Below are 19803 nucleotides of genomic sequence, written 5' to 3' on the forward strand. Positions count from 1 at the left end.
ATTTAATTTTTATGCCATTAAATCCCTTTATCTTAATTAAAAATATTTAATTAAGGAATCCCTCCCAAAAATGTTTAAATCTCATTTAAACATTATTTCCTTATTTATTAATTATTTAATTAATAAATTGACCAAAAACTCCTAAAATAATTTAAAAAATTATTTTTTGCCCAAAACTTGGCCAATTTCCTTATGACCAATAACCTCTTCCAAAATCTTCTAATCCTTCTTTAATTTCGATTAAAGGCTAATCCCATCATTTCCTACCCCTAATCCCAACTCAAAATATTTAATTAAGATTAAATATTAATCCTCATGTTTATTAAAAAAGTTTTAATAAATATCTCCTCAACCCAAACCCTTGAAATAAATAAAACTTTACTTATTTCCTAAAAATCTAATTTATCCTCATCCTAAGAAGTTCTAGACTCTTCTAGAAAGTCTTCATCCTCATCCTAGGAAATTCTAGACTATTCTAGAAAGTCTTTATCCTCATCCAAAGTCTAGACTCTTCTAGAAGATGTCTTTAAACCTAATCCTAATCCCCTCCTAACCTTGTCACATTCCCTAAACATGGGTTAAGAATTACTAACGCAAGCCAAAGTTAACAAATATCTCCTCCTTCACCCACCCTCATTAAATGCCATCCACTTGCCTATCCCTAAGCTAATCCTAAACCATCCTAATCCATCCTCTAATCATTTGCACAAGCCTAAGCAAGCTTAAAACCCTCCTAATCAAGTCCAAGTCGAAATTGCTCTCATCACCCTCAAAATATCTCAACCATAAAACTTTATGAAGTCCACTAGGTCATAAATGACTCTTCCAAGCCCTTTTATTGCTCTTACAAGTCATTATGAGGGTCTTTATGAAGATTTTATCCCTTGAGCCTCCTTTGTTGACTCATCCTTCCCCTTTCCTCCATCCTCTCACCATGTGACATGTGTCACTCCTTGAATCCATACTAAAGCCATCTATCCACACCAAAAATCCACAATCATCCATTGAAGCCTTTGGAAGCATATTGAGCATACATCCTATCCATTTAGATAAAGCTACTCAACAAGAGAGCTTCTTATTGAGAGAGTCCATTAATGGCTCATATTCTCAATTGAGAGCTCATCTTAGTCTATCTTGAAGTTTATGAATTTTGTTTAGTTTGTAGAAGCTTTATTTAAATTTGGTTTCTATTAGCATACTAACATTTGCTCATATACACACATTTCATGTATTGCATTGCATATTGTACATGGGTACCTAAAATGGCCTACTTGCCAAGACCCATCTTGCATTGTGATTTTAAGTGCATTCCCCTAAGTTGCACTTGAGGGGCGGGTGGGGGGATGGTGTTGGTGTAATTAAATATTCACTAATTACACATACTTTCGAATTAAAAAAAAAAAGCAAAAATGAGCAAGTTATGCCCCATAGAATGCAAAATTTATCATCTAATTTTGACTGCAAAAAAACACCTTACTAGAAAAATTCACTAGTAAAACCTAGACTACTACGTTTATCTCAAAATTAGCTTTCTGACAATATCTTGTATGCCCAAAAATGATATCGCATGTTCAAGTTAGAGCCAAAAAAACCATAGGTACCCTGGTATGCCAAAAAAAAGGGCACCCCAGTGTGCGAGGCCTCCCCCCCCCCCCCCACCTTGCCCTTAAGAGCTAAGAATTAAGCCCCCTTGGGTGCTCATGTGACCATGGGATGGGCTTGAGGGTTGATTGGACTGTGAGTGATGAAGCTACTAGTGGTAGCTAAACAATGGTAGTTGTGGGGGCAATGGAGCCAGGTGGTGATGGAGCGCGATGGTGCAGTTTCATTACTGTTGGAAGTTGGAGAGACCACTGGTGAGTAGTGTAAACCATGACAATGACTCTTAACCACTACGCAATGGATTGTAAACTGCAATGGCTTTTTCCAAACCACTAACGCTTTTAAAATGTGCATATATATATATATATATATATATATATATATGTATGTATGTATGTATGTATGTATGTATGTATGTATGTATGTATGTATGTATGTATGTATGTATGTATGTAAATATATACATATATATGTATGTATATATATGAATGTATATATATGTATGTGTATAAATAAATAAATAAATGTATAATATGTATGTGTATAAATATAACACACACACAAATATAATCACATCGAAATGTGGAATCATTTTTTTTTGCCTCTCTTGTCAATGATGTCCGAAATCGAAGTGCCTTAGAGGAATTAAGATTTTGACGCAATTTGAATCGAACCATGATGTCCATTTGGACTCAAAAGGCTCCAAATTTCAAAGACCCCCTTTATTTCCATAAGAAATAGCCAAACATTACTATATTTGATCTAACAAACCCTTATTCTCGTTTTCTTCAATAAACCCAAACAAGCTGCATCAAATCTGACTCTGATATCATGAAAGATTTAATGAGAACAAATCCATAGACCCAGTAGAACACCTTCATGCAAGAATCAGTCACAAAGAAGAAAAAGATAAGAGAAGACAAGGGTTTGACTCTAAAAATATGCAAGAATATATTATCAAACTAAAAGAATGAACTGAAATTTACAATTGATCAATCCTTATGGAAGAAGATCATAAAACCTAAAAGGGAAATCCTAAGAGGTAAATGACATTTAATATTTTTAATTATTAAATGGGAATGCATGTGCATAAAGATAAATCTTAAGAAGTGAGTAAAGGCAATTTAATAAAATCAAATAAAATTAATCCTTTACTCTAATAAATGGATTGTGGAAATGTGTTTATGTCTATAAGTATTTTAATTTTGCAAGTGAATTTTCATAACACCATTGAGCTTTGCATTGTTATTCTCAACTAACTCACTCAAATATATCTAGTTCCATTTAATTAAGGGAAGAGACCCAATAGCCACCTAGGCTAATTTTGCGCACCTAGAACTCTTAATCCATATGTCAAAATTTGCCAATTTTTTTGGTGACCATCTGTAGGTGACTTAAGAGCTTAAAGCTTAGGTTTAGTCGTTTCAACATTTATGGAGCTCTCTGTATAAGACATAGAGTGTGAAGTGGTCAAAAAGTGTCATTTCAAAATGTTCGTTTGGAACCTGTTATGTTCACCCCCCAATAGCTACTCACAAAAAAAATGGACTTTATGCACAAATAGACCAGTTAGCAACCATGCAAGATAAAAAATGAGCAACTATTAGTACATGTGTTATCGACTATTAGCACATGTGTTATTAGCTATTAGTACATGTGTTATCATTTTTTAGCGCTTTTTAAAAGTGGTGATTGGAGGATCTATAACCATACCGTATCAATCATTGGACCCCCACGACTAGTAGATCTCTTCCCCTATATAAGCCCAAACTATTATGTTATTAGCTATTTTTATCATATAATTTTATTTGTAATATAATATTTTATTATATATTATTCAATTAGATTTTATAATATAAACTATTAAATATAAATTAATTTTTATTATTTTATACATTAATTAATATTATTTTTTATTCTAATTATAATTATTAATAATGATTAGTCTTATGTTTCATAATATTATTATATTAGAAAATTAAATTTGATAATAATATAAGTATACATATAAATGAAATACCCAGTTATTTAATTTATATAAATTACTTAAAGATATATGCTAGTTTTATATTTTCCTATGTTTGAAGTTTTATGTTAAACAAATAAATAGAACTACACATCTATTTTCACGCTCCATACGACAAAACGCAAAAGATTTGTGAAATTTGCCAATGATATGATATGATATGATAGATTTTAATGACGTCCACGAGACTAAAGTAGTCTATGGGGCCCATGCAATCGCCCTCCCGAGTCAGGAGCCAAACTAGTCAGTTGCAAAGTTTTGGTTAACTTGTCTCTTCTTCTCTGAATTTTGATAATCAACTCCGCTGTTCTCTTCACTTGATCTTCCTCAAATAAATAGTTGAAGTCCTTGTTCTGCAAAATTTTTGTATAATCAGATCTGATGTCGTTGTAAGCCAAGCATTCCATGACAAAGTGTTGCTCTGTCTCCACTGTTCCCATATTGCAAAATAAACATGTTCTGTCTGCCCACTCTTTCTTTGGAACTTGCCATCTACCAGTTTCACATCGCAGCTGATGTGAACTACTTCTAATTTGTGCCATCAACATTTTTGCTTTCCAATTAATAGGTGCCCTTATATAGGCCTTTTCATCATGACTAGAAGTGGGATTAAATCATACGTTGTCGACAAAACATCATTTCATGACATCGCATTGCTCAAACGCATTTTTTTAGCTGGTGAATGCAAGCAAGCAGCATCGATGCGTTAAGAAGCAAAATAAAAGATTTATTGCTTTTTTTTTTCCCTCAAACCATTCGGCTGCGTTAATATATTTGTTTCGGTAACGCTATGTTCTTCTGCGCTCTGTAATTGAGCAGTAGCTGCAAATGGATCGCTTGGTTGCGGCGAACGAACTTCCCTTCAGAGTTGGGATTACCGGCCACAGCGGGCACCTTAGAGTGGAACCTCTTCCACCAGTTGAGCGCCCCAACCCTCTCAGAAGCCTTCCTGATTTGATTCTGGTAAGTAATTTTGAAAATACATTTGAATGTAGTTTCCTGTTCATTTACTAAGTTTTTGTAAATTTCAGTCTAGGCGGCATTTGTTTACCATTCTTCTTTCTGAAAACTGTTCGTAACGCTTTCTTTATTTTTTGGTTTTAAAAATGAAAGCTGAAGCTCAATGTAGGGTTTTGTGAATTCTTTATATGTACGCATGCATACATGTACATATATACAATGCGTATATACCACATGGACATTTATAAACGGGTGCATATGTATGCAGATATATCTTTGTGTATGTACTGCTAAAGGTTTCTGTTAAACATGGAGAAACATCAATCTTAATGTTTCACCTCAAACGGTTCTTCCATATGGGAGACACGGGAAGGACACACAAACCGCATTTCGGTCCAGGGAAATTGAGCCGTCTCAGTAGAAGAAAAAATTGTCAACTTTTTTCAGTTAAACTATGGCACAGAGGAGAAACCCATAACAATGAGCTCTGCTGAACACAGGCTCCCATCTATTAATTTATAGACTGATACACATTAAATACTAGATTTACTGTAGCGTAGATTAATTGCAGCATTAATGATAGATAGGTGCAATGTGAAAAGCATGGGGCAGACTGGTGGCTGGGTCGGTGCTGGCTGGTCTGTGCCAACAGTGCCCCTTTAAGCATCCTTCAGCTCGGGATGCTAGAATTTGCACCAGCTACATTCACATTATCAAGGGTGGCCCCTACAATTTTATGGGCGCCGATCGATTGTTCGTATTTTTATAGTTTTCATTTCTTATTGGCCTGGATGGTTGGTGTCTATATCGGCAGCTTGGAAGCTCTTTTGGGATTGAGGATGTGCGGATAGATAGGTGGAAACTCCTGGAAAGCCTGTAGGAGGTGGCTTCGGCTAACACTTAATACTATTCTCCCACACAGGATAATTATTTTATATTTCCAACTCTTTCAACTCAAACACATTCAAGAAAGGAACTCGCCCCATCTGTTATAAATTGTCTCTCACATACTTCCATGAGGAGTGGCTGCAAGAGTCATAGGCAGTTATCAATGCGACAGGCAGGGCCTTACTTCTCTCGTGCTACAACATTATATTGAAGCCCTCCAAGCTTCCTAAATTCAATCTATTTACTGCCATAAACTACATTTAAGGAAATTTCCAAGGGGAAGAGTGAAATTAGGGGGCAGGCCCACGTTTTGCTGAAGGAAATGGATATCCTGCTAGGATAAGGGGTGACAGACACTCCCATTCATCTGAAGTGTCCATCTTTTCCGAGTAAGGTAACTTATCTATTTCCACGTCGGCCAGAAGATCTGCAGCTTCATTACACTCTCAAAAGCTGTGTTGATAATTAAGATCCTTAAAACACTTACAGAAGTCAAAGGCCTCCGAGAGAATGCTCTTGAGATTTAAATACTTGGAAGCCCCTTTGAGCGAGCCTGCAATCATCACCTGTGAGCCATATCCAACTATTACCTTCATACAACCCAGCCCAAGTGCCATCTTGAGGCCTTCCAGCACTGCCTTCATCTTTCATTCATTGTTAGACCTTGTATCTGGAAAGAAAGGTTTCCTTCGAGGAACTGCCCAGAGGAAGACTGAATCAAAAGCCCTGATCCAGCCAAACCAAGATTTCTCATTGCCATGTTAATTTTTTTTCTAGAGGAGGTTTCTAAGATTACCAAGTCATTTGATGTGACGATTCTCAACTGTTTGAGTAGGCTCCAATACCAAGATCAACAACTTGCAATGTAACCTTCACAGAGAGAAACAAAAAGATACTTCCCCAGTAAGATGAATTATATCAAGATAAAATGGAATGCACTAATAATTAATAAATAATGCCATGGGTAAATAGGATAAATCCTTATTTACTTCAACACCCTTCCTTAAGTGTAACTTAGGGAGAATATTATGATGCATTATAAAAAAAAAGATGCAATATGGGCTTTGACTACACAAGCATTTTAGGTACCCATTTACAATGCAATGCAATGAAATGAAATCGCTGACAAGCACACTGAATGAGAGACCACATGGGAGAAGACTCCTCTCCAAAAGAAAGAAAATAAGCAAACAAGATGATGCATGTAGGACTCTGTCATACACCCTACTAACTACGTACATCGTGTATATACAATTAGTAAATTCCCCATAGAAAGGAAAAGGAGAGCAAAGCCCCCCATAATGAAGAAGCTGCACAATCGATGAAGTATCTTTGAAAACCGAAGGTAATCCGATGCCCACAAGCAACACGTCCCTCTTAGGAATAAACAAATCTATCAAATGATGAAGATGCCCAATCATGTCAAATTGTAAGGAGGAGGAAGCAAGTTTTCAAATAGGAATCTTCGAAAACTGATTAAGAGTCTCCAAGCACAAACAATCCACCGTGTATTCATGATCAGTCAACCGAAACGTGTGACAAATCAAGTGAATGAGGAAACTCATCAATGTCAATTGCTAAACTTAATGTAACATTGTGTGAAAACTATCATCAAAGAGGAGATAATTCCCCTTACATGTCTCCCAAATTTGCAAGATGAGACTCCATAATCAAGTCTATTATATGTGCCAAATACTCATCCCACAATGCAAGATTTGGAACACTATGATCAGCCCACTCAAGAGTAGAATACAAAATTAAAGAAACTGGCGGTGGAGGAGGAAGCTCAACACTAGGTTTAAGAACATCAAGGTTCACATGAACAAGCTTCTCCTTACAGATGTGCCCTTAATGGAAGGGTGTGAACATCAGCCAAAGGAATATCATCATCAGGAGCAAAATGAAAAACAAGAACACCCTGCCAAAGGAAAACTGTATTCCTTTGAGAGCTAGGTTCACAACATATATTCAAGTATCTACAGCTAGCTAAACGAATGGAAATATCATATTATAGATAAACAGAAAGAATGTTCTAGTTGCATAAATGGGAAGACTAGAAGACACATAGTCTTTGGTCCATATCTAAGCGTTTAGATTGAGGACACCAACACGACGTGTTGCAGTCTTGTACAGACCAAAATAGAAGAGGCTCAGAATTTGAAAAAAAGTGAGGCCTTTTCTTCGGTTAACCTTTATGTGGTTGAATGCTTCCAATAAGCCAAAAATCTTGAAAGTCAATAGAGCTAGAGATATCATTGTAAAAAGTGTTGTAGCTAATAATAGATTGCTGTAGCAAACTAAGAGAGCAAGAGGATGCCAATATTGTAAGTGAGCTGAGAATAACCAAGAGAGAAGCTAGAGAGCTCAAATGAAGCAAGAGGATGGATTTAAATGGAAGAAAAGGAGGGAAAAAGAGGCTTTCGAGCTGTTCTAGAAGATTCTGGTTTGTTTCCACCTATAAAAGTGGGTGACAAGTGGAGAGCATGCATAAGATTGACATTTGAATGTTAAGAAGCCATAGGATGAGTGCGTGACATGTAGATGTTCACTCAGTATTGTAGTGTCCAAGCGAACCACGCTAAAAAATGACAATTGGCAAAATAAACATGTTCATTCAACATTGACATTGAAAGATTGTTGTTGTCAAGGACTTTTAGCATGTTGAGAGGGAAAAGACTAATGCAAGGTCTGAAATGGACCTATAGAAATACTATGGGAATGGACACCAAAGTGGTTACAAAAGGTGTAGTCTAAATTACAAATAGGGGTATGCAACTTTAAACTCCACAACATGATCCATCAGACCTATAGCAATGATATCTCTATTTTTTATATCTCTAATGTATGTAAATTAGGAGCAAACTCAATTTTTTTACCTTGTGCACCTAATAAGTAATTCAATAAACTAAAAGTAGTTTAGTGGTGATGGAGGGTACACATCATTGAATGATCCCTCTCCCATATCACTAGACCCTTTCCCAATATATATATATATACATATATATCTATGTATATGTATATGTATATTGTTACCAATCAAAATATTAGGTGAATGACGAGACATAATTGAAGAGAACATATCTATAGAAGATATCATATTTTGAGATACACTTGAATCTAGTAGAATCTCTTAGTTTTAGAAATAGTGGAGACTAAGAGTGCTTTACCTTTCATCTCATTTACAAATCCAGTATTCCCTAACTGTGTAAATGAAGATGCTGATTAGCATGATTGTTGAAGGTATTCCAAAGGGAGAGATTGTCAGCATGTTTGGGGAGATGATTGAGTGATTGACACTTGGATTGATTGCTTATGTATTGCATTCATGACTTGGTCTGTCATTGATGTCAACATATATGTATACTGGTTATGACAGTGTTGCAGAGGCAAATTTGTTCAGCGAGGTCAGCAAGTGAAGAGTTATGTTCTACAGGCTTAGAGTCATGTTCATGAATATGTCTAGATGGTATGTTTGTGTGCGCGGAAAGTTATTTAAAGGATTGCTTGAGTTACAGTTGAATATGTAAAGATTGGTCAGAGTGTAGTTTGTAGGAAACAGTTTATTGGTAAATCAACTGTTTTTGTTAAGTGAGATAGAATTTAGTTAAGTGGGCTCGGACATGTTTGTGATGATGAGTTCGAGGTAGCAGAATCTAGAATTCACTTGTTGAAGGCTGTTGAAACTTAACATGTGATTTATTCACTGTTAGCGGACTTTTTTGGTTACATCATTTTGGGATGTGTAAATGTAATATAACGTGTATTGCAATATCTTAATGAAGTCCTATATTATCCATTGTACATTGGGAAAGCCTCAATGACAAACTCAATTAGTTGTTAGGACAAGGTATGAAGGTAAGGTTGTTTCCTTAAGTGTCATAGTATGGTCATGTAATTGTAATTGATGCTGAGGATGCCAATTTGATGAGATCAGAGCAAAAGATAATTATGGAAATGTATTGAGAACTTCAAAGGAACTATATTGGCAAAGAAGTTGCCGTATTGGTTAGTTTACCCTTGGTTATGTTATCGTAGAGATCTGTTTCGTGGAACAGTTCTAAAGCAATTTGGATAATGGGTTCAATTGACTTCCTATCAGCTCCTAACAGGGTTGGAACAACTCCTAATAGGGTTGTAATCTTATAGCAGGGATTCAAGGTCTCCTAACAGGGACTCACATGTATTGGTTGTATGTAATTGACTCCTAATAGGGTCATATCCTTTTGCAAGGAATTTTTATATTAGTACATCATTTTGTGGGCATCATTTCCACCGGGGTTTTCCTCTAATCAAGGGTTTCCCTAGTTACAAATCTTGTGTTATTCTGCATGATTCTTATCTTGTGGTTGTCACATATATTTGATGCAGTGCAAAGCAGAAGAATCCCCAAAGGAGATGTCGTAGCCCCCATCAAATAACCACACAACAGAATAATAATAACACATAAATTTAGATCCAAAACAACACCAATTCTCATAATAGTGTCATAAGATTTATATCCAACTCGCTTGGCTGTAAGGCCTTTTGGGTTACGACCTAATACAAAGCAATTACAATAACAGATCCATAAGACCTTGCAAGATCCAAACTTTAGCTAGCCCAGACCCACAATCTAGTAGAAAACCCCAAGAGGAATCTAAACTTGTGCTTGCAAGCCACCAAGCAACCTTCTTGTTTCCCAAACCCACACTTGCTATTAGCCTTGCTCAACTTTGCTCCTCTCAGCTACTTTATGGTGAATTGAAATACCCTCCATACAAGACAAGACCCTCTACTTATACTAAACCAAGCCACAGGTCAGCCTAGCAAGCTACATTAACTATACACTGACATTAAATAAACCCTCAAGCCACAAGTTGGCTTGGCAACAGACATTAAATACATGAAACAACTAATAAATACTTAGGACAAGCCCCAATTTTACAATGCATAACTAACTCATGACAACATAAAAGTACGTGCCCTTAGACATAGATCCATGTGCCATCCAACAATCCAAATCCAAGAGCGCACACGCCAACTCCCTTGGATCGAAGTTCATAGAAACAATCTCAAAAGTCTGCCTAAGAAGTAAGAACACATTATCAACAACCACCAAAAAGGCTCTAACCCCAACACGATTGCTCCAAATTTTATGCACACTTAGGACAAGGTTCCCCAATATGTTTCAAACACATCCACAAGTGTGCAAACCATAAGCCCACAAATCCTTTATTATTGTTATTATTGTTATTATTATTACCACCCTTTCTGTGCCTGGTATTGTTGCGATATCCTCCTGAGGTTGCATTGTTGTTCGTGTTTGTTCCGGTGGACACTTCCTGCATCAGTAACACTTGTTGGTGTCCCTTTGACTTAATATTAAATGGGCACTCCTTTATGGAATGTCCCGCAACTTGGTAAATATCATAGAATTGTTTTTTCGGGCATGAGCCCTTTGTGTGGCCTTCCTCTTTACAGTTTATATACCATAATTATCCCTTCACCGAGTCAGGATTCTTTTTCAAAATTTTAAATTCTTTCATCATCCGCAACATACCCTTTTATAATGCTCGAACTTTCTTGCTTGATTCTTCATCGCCGCTACTACTTTTGGAGGATGAATCATCTGAATCCGATGATTTGTGCTTCTTTTTCTTGCTTGTTTTTTGTTCGCTCTCTAGATCCATCACCCGATTATACGCATTTGCGTATGATGCTGGAGGTACAATCTTCATTTTTTTTGTCAAAGGCGGCCGTAGCCCCTCAACAAACCATCATTTGTTTAATCCGTCAGCCGATTGGCTCTCCATCTTCCCCAGCAGCACTTTCAGCCGTCTTGCATAGGCATGGATCATTTCGTTCTTTCCTTGCTTTGTGCTGTATATTTTTGCTTAAATTTCGTTATTGTCCTGTAGCAGTCGGAACTCTGGTATGAACTCCTTTCTGACATTTGCCCATGTAGTCAATTTCTAAGGGTTGGCATTCGCAAACCAATCAATTGCCACACCCTGTAGGGTCGCTAGAAACTGCCGGACCCAATCATTGTCGTTTGTTACACCATTTGCTGTCTATATTGTTTCACACGTCTTGCAATGTCTGATTTGATTTGCTGTTCCGTCACTATTAAACTTCTGCAATTTCTCCTTTGGTCTTGCCATTGCTACTTTCTTTTTGATTCTGTGGTACTTGCTGTGTACCTGTGTTGTTCTGAGCACCCGCGCTGTTCTGCACAACAACATTGCTTCGGACAACTGCCCTGCTTCCAACAACCGCGTTACCTGGTGAAAGAAAATCTTCCTCAAGCGAAGTTGTTCGATTCTCTGCTTGTATCTGGTTGTCGGGTGTATCGGGAATGAAGAGTTTACTCCACGCTCGTAATCCTTCGGCACTTCGAGCCATGCAAGTTGCTTCTCTTTCGTTCAGATGCTCTACCCTCAGCATATACAAGTTAAGGAACTCCTCCCTTGTCCCTTCCACCAAATTCAATTGCTGTCGAATCTCTTCTAGCAATTCCTCAACACTCCTCGGTCTGCTAGGTGAATGCACTCCCTTTGTTTGTGCCCCTTCACCACCTCGGTGTCCATCGGCAATCTGCTGAAGCTTTTGTTTGCGCTCCGCCTATTGTGCTAAACTTAAAACTTCTTGTGCCATGCGTATTTCATCCTTATCTTTTATCTTATTCCTATCCTTGTCAAACAGATTCGGCATTAATCTTCATAACACTCCCTTCGTTCCAGGTTCGATTGCTAACGGTGCCAAATGTTTATTGTATAGGGTAAAAGGATATTTATTGCATGTAGTATAGTAAGATATAACACAAAACATATACTTTATTCATATATGCATATGCACTTCAATGCTTACAATTTGATTATGCTCATTACAATGATTACAATTATGATGATTTCAAAGTCCCTTCTAGACGATGTACATATACTTTCTCGAGGGGGTGACTCATCTGTCAAGCACCCGTTTGGATACTATTCTACCCATCGGCTACAATATAGAATTTACCAACAACAATGATGAAGCTTGTGAGAAATTTAAGAGGAAATGAAGAACGAATTTGAGATGAGTATGATTGGTGATATGAAATATTTCTTGGGATTGCAAATAATTAAGAATAAGGATGCCCTTTTTATATCACAAACAAAATATCTCAAAGATCTATTGACAAGGTTTGGATTGGAAAATTGTAAACCTGTTGGAACATCTATAGCTACATGAAGCGAATTTTCAAGCAAAGATCAATCACCTATTGCAATGCAAACAAAGTATAGATCAATGATAGGAGGATTACAATATCTAACTCATACAAGACTAAATTAGCTAATGTAGTTGTTATTAAGAGATTTCAAACAGATCCTAAAGAAACACACTTAGTATCAATAAAGACGATTTTCAAATATTTGAAGGGTACATCAGATTATGGATTATGGTATGATAGATCACATGATTTCACCTTATGTGCATACATTGATGTAGATTGGGCAGAAAATGTGGATGATAGAAAGAGCACTAGTGGTGGAGCATTCTTTTTGGGAGGAAGATTGGTTTCTTGGCCAAGCAAGAAACAATACTATATATCACAATCTACAATAGAAGCAAAGTCTGTAGTTGCAACATACAACTATAATAAGATCATTTGGATGGAGCAGATGTTGAAGGATATAGGTATTGAATTTCCTGAACCTATTAGCATGCACTGTGATAACACAAGCACAGTCAGTATGTCAAAGAATTCAGTATTACATTCAAAAACTAAACACATTACTATAAAGTATTTTTGAGAGAGAAGGTAGCAGAAAAGGAAATGAAATCGGAGTATTTCAGCACAAAGCAACATATAGCAAATATCTTTACTAAACTATTGGCCAAGGATACTTTTGAGTTCCTTAGAGGCATGCTTGGGATTATTCCCCAACCTTCTTTAGAGTAATTAATGCAAGATTGTGTCAATCTAATATATTAGAGCATTTTCTTACACCTGGATTGGATGTTTGGTGATGCTTCCTTTGGGGGAGTAGCCACTATCGAGCAAAGTTATTGAGAACTCTTGGGTAATGATTTGTGTAAGATTGTTTGTTTGCACTTGGCATTTTCATTTTTGTAAATGATTGAATATTGAGATCACTTCAGATTCTTAGATTGACATATGACACCTTTGTCGCTGATGTCAATGGGGGAGAGTAATACATGAAAAACCTTATATATGTATGGGGGAGAGTAATTATATATGAGGTAGAGTAGCACCTATGGGCGAGAGTATTCATAAGAGTAGATTTATGTCAATGAGGGAGAGTATTCAGATTGATATTTTTGGGTTCATGGTTTTTCGTCATATGTTGTCATCAATGCCAAAGGGGGAGATTGCTACATGAATGTTGAAGGTATTCCAAAGGGAGAGATTGTCAACATCTTTGGGAAGATGATTAAGTGATTGACACTTGGATTGATTGCTTATGTGTTGTATTCACGACTTGGTTTATCATTAATGTCAACTTATATGTATTTTGGTTATGGCACTCAGAGTTGCAGAGGCAAATTTGTTCAGCGAGGTCAGCAAGTGAAGAGTTACGTTATGCGGGCTTAGAGTCATGGTCATGGATATGTCTAGATGCTATGTCTATGTGTGCGAAAAGTATTTGCAGGATTGTGTGAGTTACAGTTGAATATGTGAAAATTGGTCACAATGCAATTTGTAGGAAATAGTTTACTGGTAAATCAATTGTATATGTTAAGTGAGATGGAGTTTAGTTAAGAAGGCTTGGATTATGGTTGAAGACATGTTTGTGATGATGAGTTCGACGTAGCAACATTTATAATACACTTGGTGAAGGTTGCTGAAGGTTAACGTGTGAGGACAACCACCACAAGGATGACCTAAATTGCAAGGACGAACTAAGGAGAAAGGATTTATACTTCACATGTTAAGAGCCATGAGAAAAAGGACATCGCTGCCCTAAGAAAAAATCTTGTTATATATGTAAGGAAAGATGGGAAGTTGGCCATGAATGTAAAAGCCAAACTTAGTAATTAGAAGCGACTTTTGAGGAAGGGAATGAAGTAAATCCAAGGAAAAAGGCAAAGGGTATATGAGAAATAAGACCATTGTAAAATACCTAATCGAATAGGAAGTGTTGCTTGAAGAGGATGCAACTTGGGAAGGGGCGAAAATTCATGAACACCCTAACCTTAGCAAATTTAGGAGGGATGGATTGTGATAGCACCTGCATGTAATAGACATTTAATAAATATATATTAATTCAATTAAACATTAGTAATTGATTAAATGAATATATTATTAATTGAATAATAATTTACAAATAATTATCAATTAATAAGTATAATTGTAATATATATTAATTAACCAAGCTAGGAAAGTTAATTATCATTCTTAATTAATAAAGATAATTACTTCTCTTGTTACCATTCTTATTATTATTAATTACCAAGTTAATTCCTAATTAACAAATTGAGCAGTAACTAAAATGATAAATAAAAGTTATAGAGTTTGTTGATAAATTTAGCCTCATAGTGAAATGAAGCAAATTCCATATGTAATATATGTTAAATATATATGTGTTGATGAAAATCAAATATATGAAAGACTGACATACTATGCACACATATATATACACATATACACATACACATACATATATACATATACATATATATATATACATATACATATAATCATCAACATATATTTATATATTCACATATATTATAAATAATATATCATTGAAATTATAATCAAGTATCGGTTTAGTTAAGAACCAAAATTGGTAATGCATTGGCCATCTGTGTTATGATCGACAGTCTTAAATAGAAGTGTTGACGTAGGGTCATGACCCTATGTGGCATAAGCCATGTAGAGTCATGCCCCTACGTGGGCTTGTTACCCATAATATATATTACACTTGATGACTGGTGAGACACATCAATACCAAAGGCAATGTGAACCACAACCATCAAACTAACTCAGTCTGCCGTCTACTCCACATTCAATACTGTCTGAAACATATCTACATTCTGAGAAGTTCATACTCATTTTCATAAACATAATTAGATTAAAAGGAAAGTAATTCTAATATATATTAGGATTACATACTCAGAACAACACAATATTTCTACAAATTTAAGTTAGTTTGATCCCCACCAAATCGATGTAATTAAATAACAAGAGTTATGTAGACTACACAACCCATGTAAGCAAGTCAGTAGACTGGGATACTGTTGATGTGTCTGCAGGAAAAATTGGATAAGGTTCTCATAAATGGCTCTGCCCTCTACATAAGACCCCACTTCACTTAGAACGAATGACGAAACAAAGACTTAAGTGTGGACTGTCCCACATTGCCTAGTTGTTTGTACTTCCCCTCATATTGAGGTTATAAAAGCAATGCACTTCCTTGGGATTGACACCATGAAATATAATATTATGCAAATGAAAGGTTGCTTAAATGTGACTGGTTGCTTTGAGGACAAAACCCCTTAAGGCAGTGTGAGGAGTTGGACGTAGCCCCAGCCTCTCATCGGAGGCTTTATTCATCTTCAGAAGTGGAGTGCATTATGAGATGTCACTGTTACATGGAATCCGCTTCCAAGAAGGCCAGACGTGAACAGTATAGCAACAAGGGATTCACAGTGGTGTGAGCATCAACGTAATGGACTGACAGTAGCATGGTATTCAATATACCGATATCCATCATTATCACAGCATAAAGGAGACTGGTGCTATCAATCGCTTGGGAGGAAGGGTGTGTGGTTGACGTATGTGGATATTCCATTCAGCGAATAACACGCTATAAAACTGGGTACGATAAGTTAGTAGCAGGTTGCAGGACATTGGTGAAGGGTACAATAGCTTTTCGAGAACTCACAACCATCACAATGTGTGTTGGCAACTACTCCAGCATCCCGATATCCCACGACAGTCAAAGACTTCCCTATACATGCACCACCGACCACGTTTATTAGGAAGCCAATCACATTACGACAATATCAGGTTCTCTTATTTATTTTGTTTTGTATCTTATTTGCATCAGTAGATACTCCTATAGTTTTAAGCTTCTAAATATGATCATAGGATCTTTCCAAAGCCATTACAAGTCCACTAGGAGATATTGATGTAGAGGAGTAAAATACATAGTTTAATATTCTGTTATTACTGAAGTTATCTATCCAAGTATTCCTACTTTACATATCACCATTGCCAAATTTTGGAAAGGATATAGAAAAAACTGGGTTCAGATTCTTATAGAAAGAAAAAGAAACAAATGAACCAACACCAAGCCAAGGACTAGGGATCCTTCCTTGGCTGAAAGAAATCCTACACCGAAGGATACGTTTAGGGCGAGCAGGAGGCCCGAACTGTCGTTGAGAACTGCTGGAGGAGTGTTTCTGATGAGTAAAACCGTTGCAGGGTCTCATAGATCTAGAGTGACTTGTGGTAGAGATGCCTGATGACCGCTTCACTCCCTGGGTGGGAGGCGAGGGCGAGAAAAATGCGGTGATAAGCTGTTCTGAGGCTTGTCTCTGGGGGATTAGGAGCTGCATAGTGTGGTCGCAGAGTTGCATGGTCTCACGAAGGTAAAGTGCAAGGCACCTCTGATCGGTATATTCAAAGAAAGCAGCCAGGGATCTGCACTCTCTGAATAAGCACTAGAATCTCCCTTTGTTCTCATAGTAACACATCTTTATAGTAAAGAGTTATTTACTTTACTAAATAATTGAAATATGATTAAGATAATAGCAATGAACCCCGGGGACATGTCCCACCCAAATTCTCTAGCATTCCCACACTAGGGAGTGGGGACAATGTCCCCAGCGACGCCATTATGATATCATTCAACCTCCAGAAACTTGAGATGTTTCAATATTTCTAAAACCCTCAAGGGTACGCAATGTCTTTCGAGTGTTCCATGGATGCGCAGGCATCCCTTGTCACGACAGCAACATAAAGTGATTTAAAAAAAATTAAAACACATTTTAAAATGATATTTTGGTTTTGAACTTTTTTTGATATCATGCTACTTATTGTAATGATCTTTATGATCAAATACTTATGATATAATAGAACTTTTCCATTTGCTGATTGGACAGTTAACTTTTTATCATTATGTAGTATTTTCTATTTTAATTTCTAACTAGTAATTCAATATTGAAAACTTTAATGTTGAATGTTTATTGTTCAATGTTCTATGCGATGTTTGAGTAATTTGTAATTTACTATGTTACATGTTTGTCTTATACATCTTTTCATAACTAGTAGTTTAAGTAAACCCCCCTAGGCTGTCCCACCAGGGCCGTCCCAAAATTGACCCCTTTTGCCCCTCCATCCTAGAGACGTGTCTCCTTGTTCTGCCGTCGTCCCGTCGCCAACGTCAGTGTAACTATGGATAATAGTAATTTTCTTAATAGTAAATAGAATAGGGAATGATATGATTAAAATTATAATTGAGATATATCTTTATGTAACACTTAAAGATAGATGTGTATATAATAACATAAACCTTTAGGTAAATCTATAAAAATAAAATAACTTTTTAAGTAAATGACCAAATGAAGGAACAGAGATCGATATCTCTTGGCATTTTTTTACACACGTGTATTTATATATCTATACAGGTGTACTACCAGAGGAATACAAATAGTAAAATAGAGATTGAGTTCAGTGCATATTATCTTCTGCAGTGTTATTTAAATGTAGCTCTATACGAGTAACACTAATGATGGGTATATTGCTAGTGTTAGTATGATGGAAGTTAAATAGAATTGCCAAACATAGATGGACTTCACCTTAATGTGGTTATTGATAATAATTACAGAACATGAAAATATTGGTCAAATTGGTATCTGTGAATCAATTCAGTTCACAATGAAATGAAGCATGCTCCAGTTGTGGAGGCTGGCTTATTTTTGCCTCCTGCTCGTTAGGCTTCTAGCAAATCTTGTTTTGAAAGAGTCTAATAGCTTACATATTTTTTCTGCAGCCTCCAGCTTTTGAACCAGAGACAGCAGACACAATTGTGAGAAATGTAGAGAACAAGTATCTTACGCCAGATCTTGATCTTGATGAATTTCATCCTCAAAAATGTGGCAGACAGTGGGAGTTTGACTGGTTTAATAATGCTATTGTACATCTGGAGCCATCTGCTCCACGTTTAACTATAGTTCCAGTTTGGGAACCACCATATAGACGTGCCTGCAAAGATGAACCTGGCAACAAAGAAGGGCTGATGCTACCTCAAAATGCAAACAATAAGTCTTCAAGCAACTGGATTCCAAAATCTCTACAGGTAATGACGATCTATAATTCCTTTGCATCTGTTATCATTCCACACCTTTGGCTTTGGACAAAACAGTTCAGCTCATGTTACAGCAAAATGATTGTGTATTGTGAAGAAAATGTTGGATAACTTATTTTCAGGTAATGTAATAAGTTAACTTGAATTTACTAGAATGACCTAGAGTCTATTTTGCGAAGTAAGGTTGTGCTCGGAAGAAGGAAAAAGTTATTTTATGATAATTGTTGAGTTATTTATGATTTTTGAAGGGTTGATCATTTCGTACATTATCAATTTTGTATATCAATTTTGAGCTATTTAGGACTTTATGTTGTGCAGGAATTAATGTTAGGTGCTGAAATCATGTTTATATGATTTGTATACAGGTAGTTCAAAAGCAGGCTATTTTTAGAAGGCATCTATTTTTATTTTTGCTAGATGTAGAGTTTATTGTGGTTTTGTGCCAAGTCCTTCGGTGATATCGTCCCGTAGGGTGGGATTTTCCCATTTAAAAATTTCAATTGTTAGTTCATCTCATAGCTTCGGCTTATTTTCTCTATCCAGTGCATCTCCCCATTGTACATCCGGTCATTTTACTTTAATGAAGAATGTAAAGATACAACTTGTGCGGTATATTTTTAATCTTTAATCCTGTTACATTTTCATGTGTTTCCTCCAAGTGCTCTTGTTCACTAAATTGTTATGAGAACTTGATATTCATGAGATGGAGATAAATCTATTATTATAAATCGATCTATAGAATGGAGATGAAAGTCTCTATTTATAAAAGATTACAAGAGGATGTTTTGAAACAAAACGTTTGTATCACTTTTTGATGAGTCAGTTTTGATTGGCCACGTATTGCTGTTTTTGAATGTATGCTTGGCTGCTATTGAGGAATGTTATGCTGCAACAGGAAGTATTGATGAAGTCAGCTGTCTGTATGCACACGTGTGTTAATGATTGACTTTGTGAGCTGTAGGCTCACAGAGATTTGTATACACCATGTGTATTCACCAGTTATGTGCATTCCTGGTCAACAACAGTAGC

At 36.3% G+C, this 19803-nt stretch overlaps 1 protein-coding gene across 2 annotated transcripts in view; it reads left to right on the top strand.

Annotated features, from left to right (window-relative positions):
• The first annotated feature begins 4233 nt into the window (after nucleotides 1-4233).
• Nucleotides 4234-19803, top strand: part of LOC149545051 (RNA helicase, ATP-dependent, SK12/DOB1 protein) — a 343786-nt gene continuing 328216 nt past the window's right edge. For both annotated transcript variants that reach the window (XM_089795559.1, XM_089795557.1), the window contains exons 1-2: nucleotides 4234-4591; nucleotides 18460-18765. In XM_089795559.1, the coding sequence (XP_089651685.1) occupies nucleotides 4457-4591; nucleotides 18460-18765 (441 nt within the window). In that variant the 5' untranslated portion in view covers nucleotides 4234-4456. The remainder of the gene's footprint in view (nucleotides 4592-18459; nucleotides 18766-19803) is intronic.

This window comes from Cupressus sempervirens, chromosome 8 (assembly GCF_028749045.1).
Source record: "Cupressus sempervirens isolate cs-2001-9-10 chromosome 8, ASM2874904v1, whole genome shotgun sequence".
In the NCBI taxonomy this organism is placed as follows: Eukaryota; Viridiplantae; Streptophyta; class Pinopsida; order Cupressales; family Cupressaceae; genus Cupressus; species Cupressus sempervirens.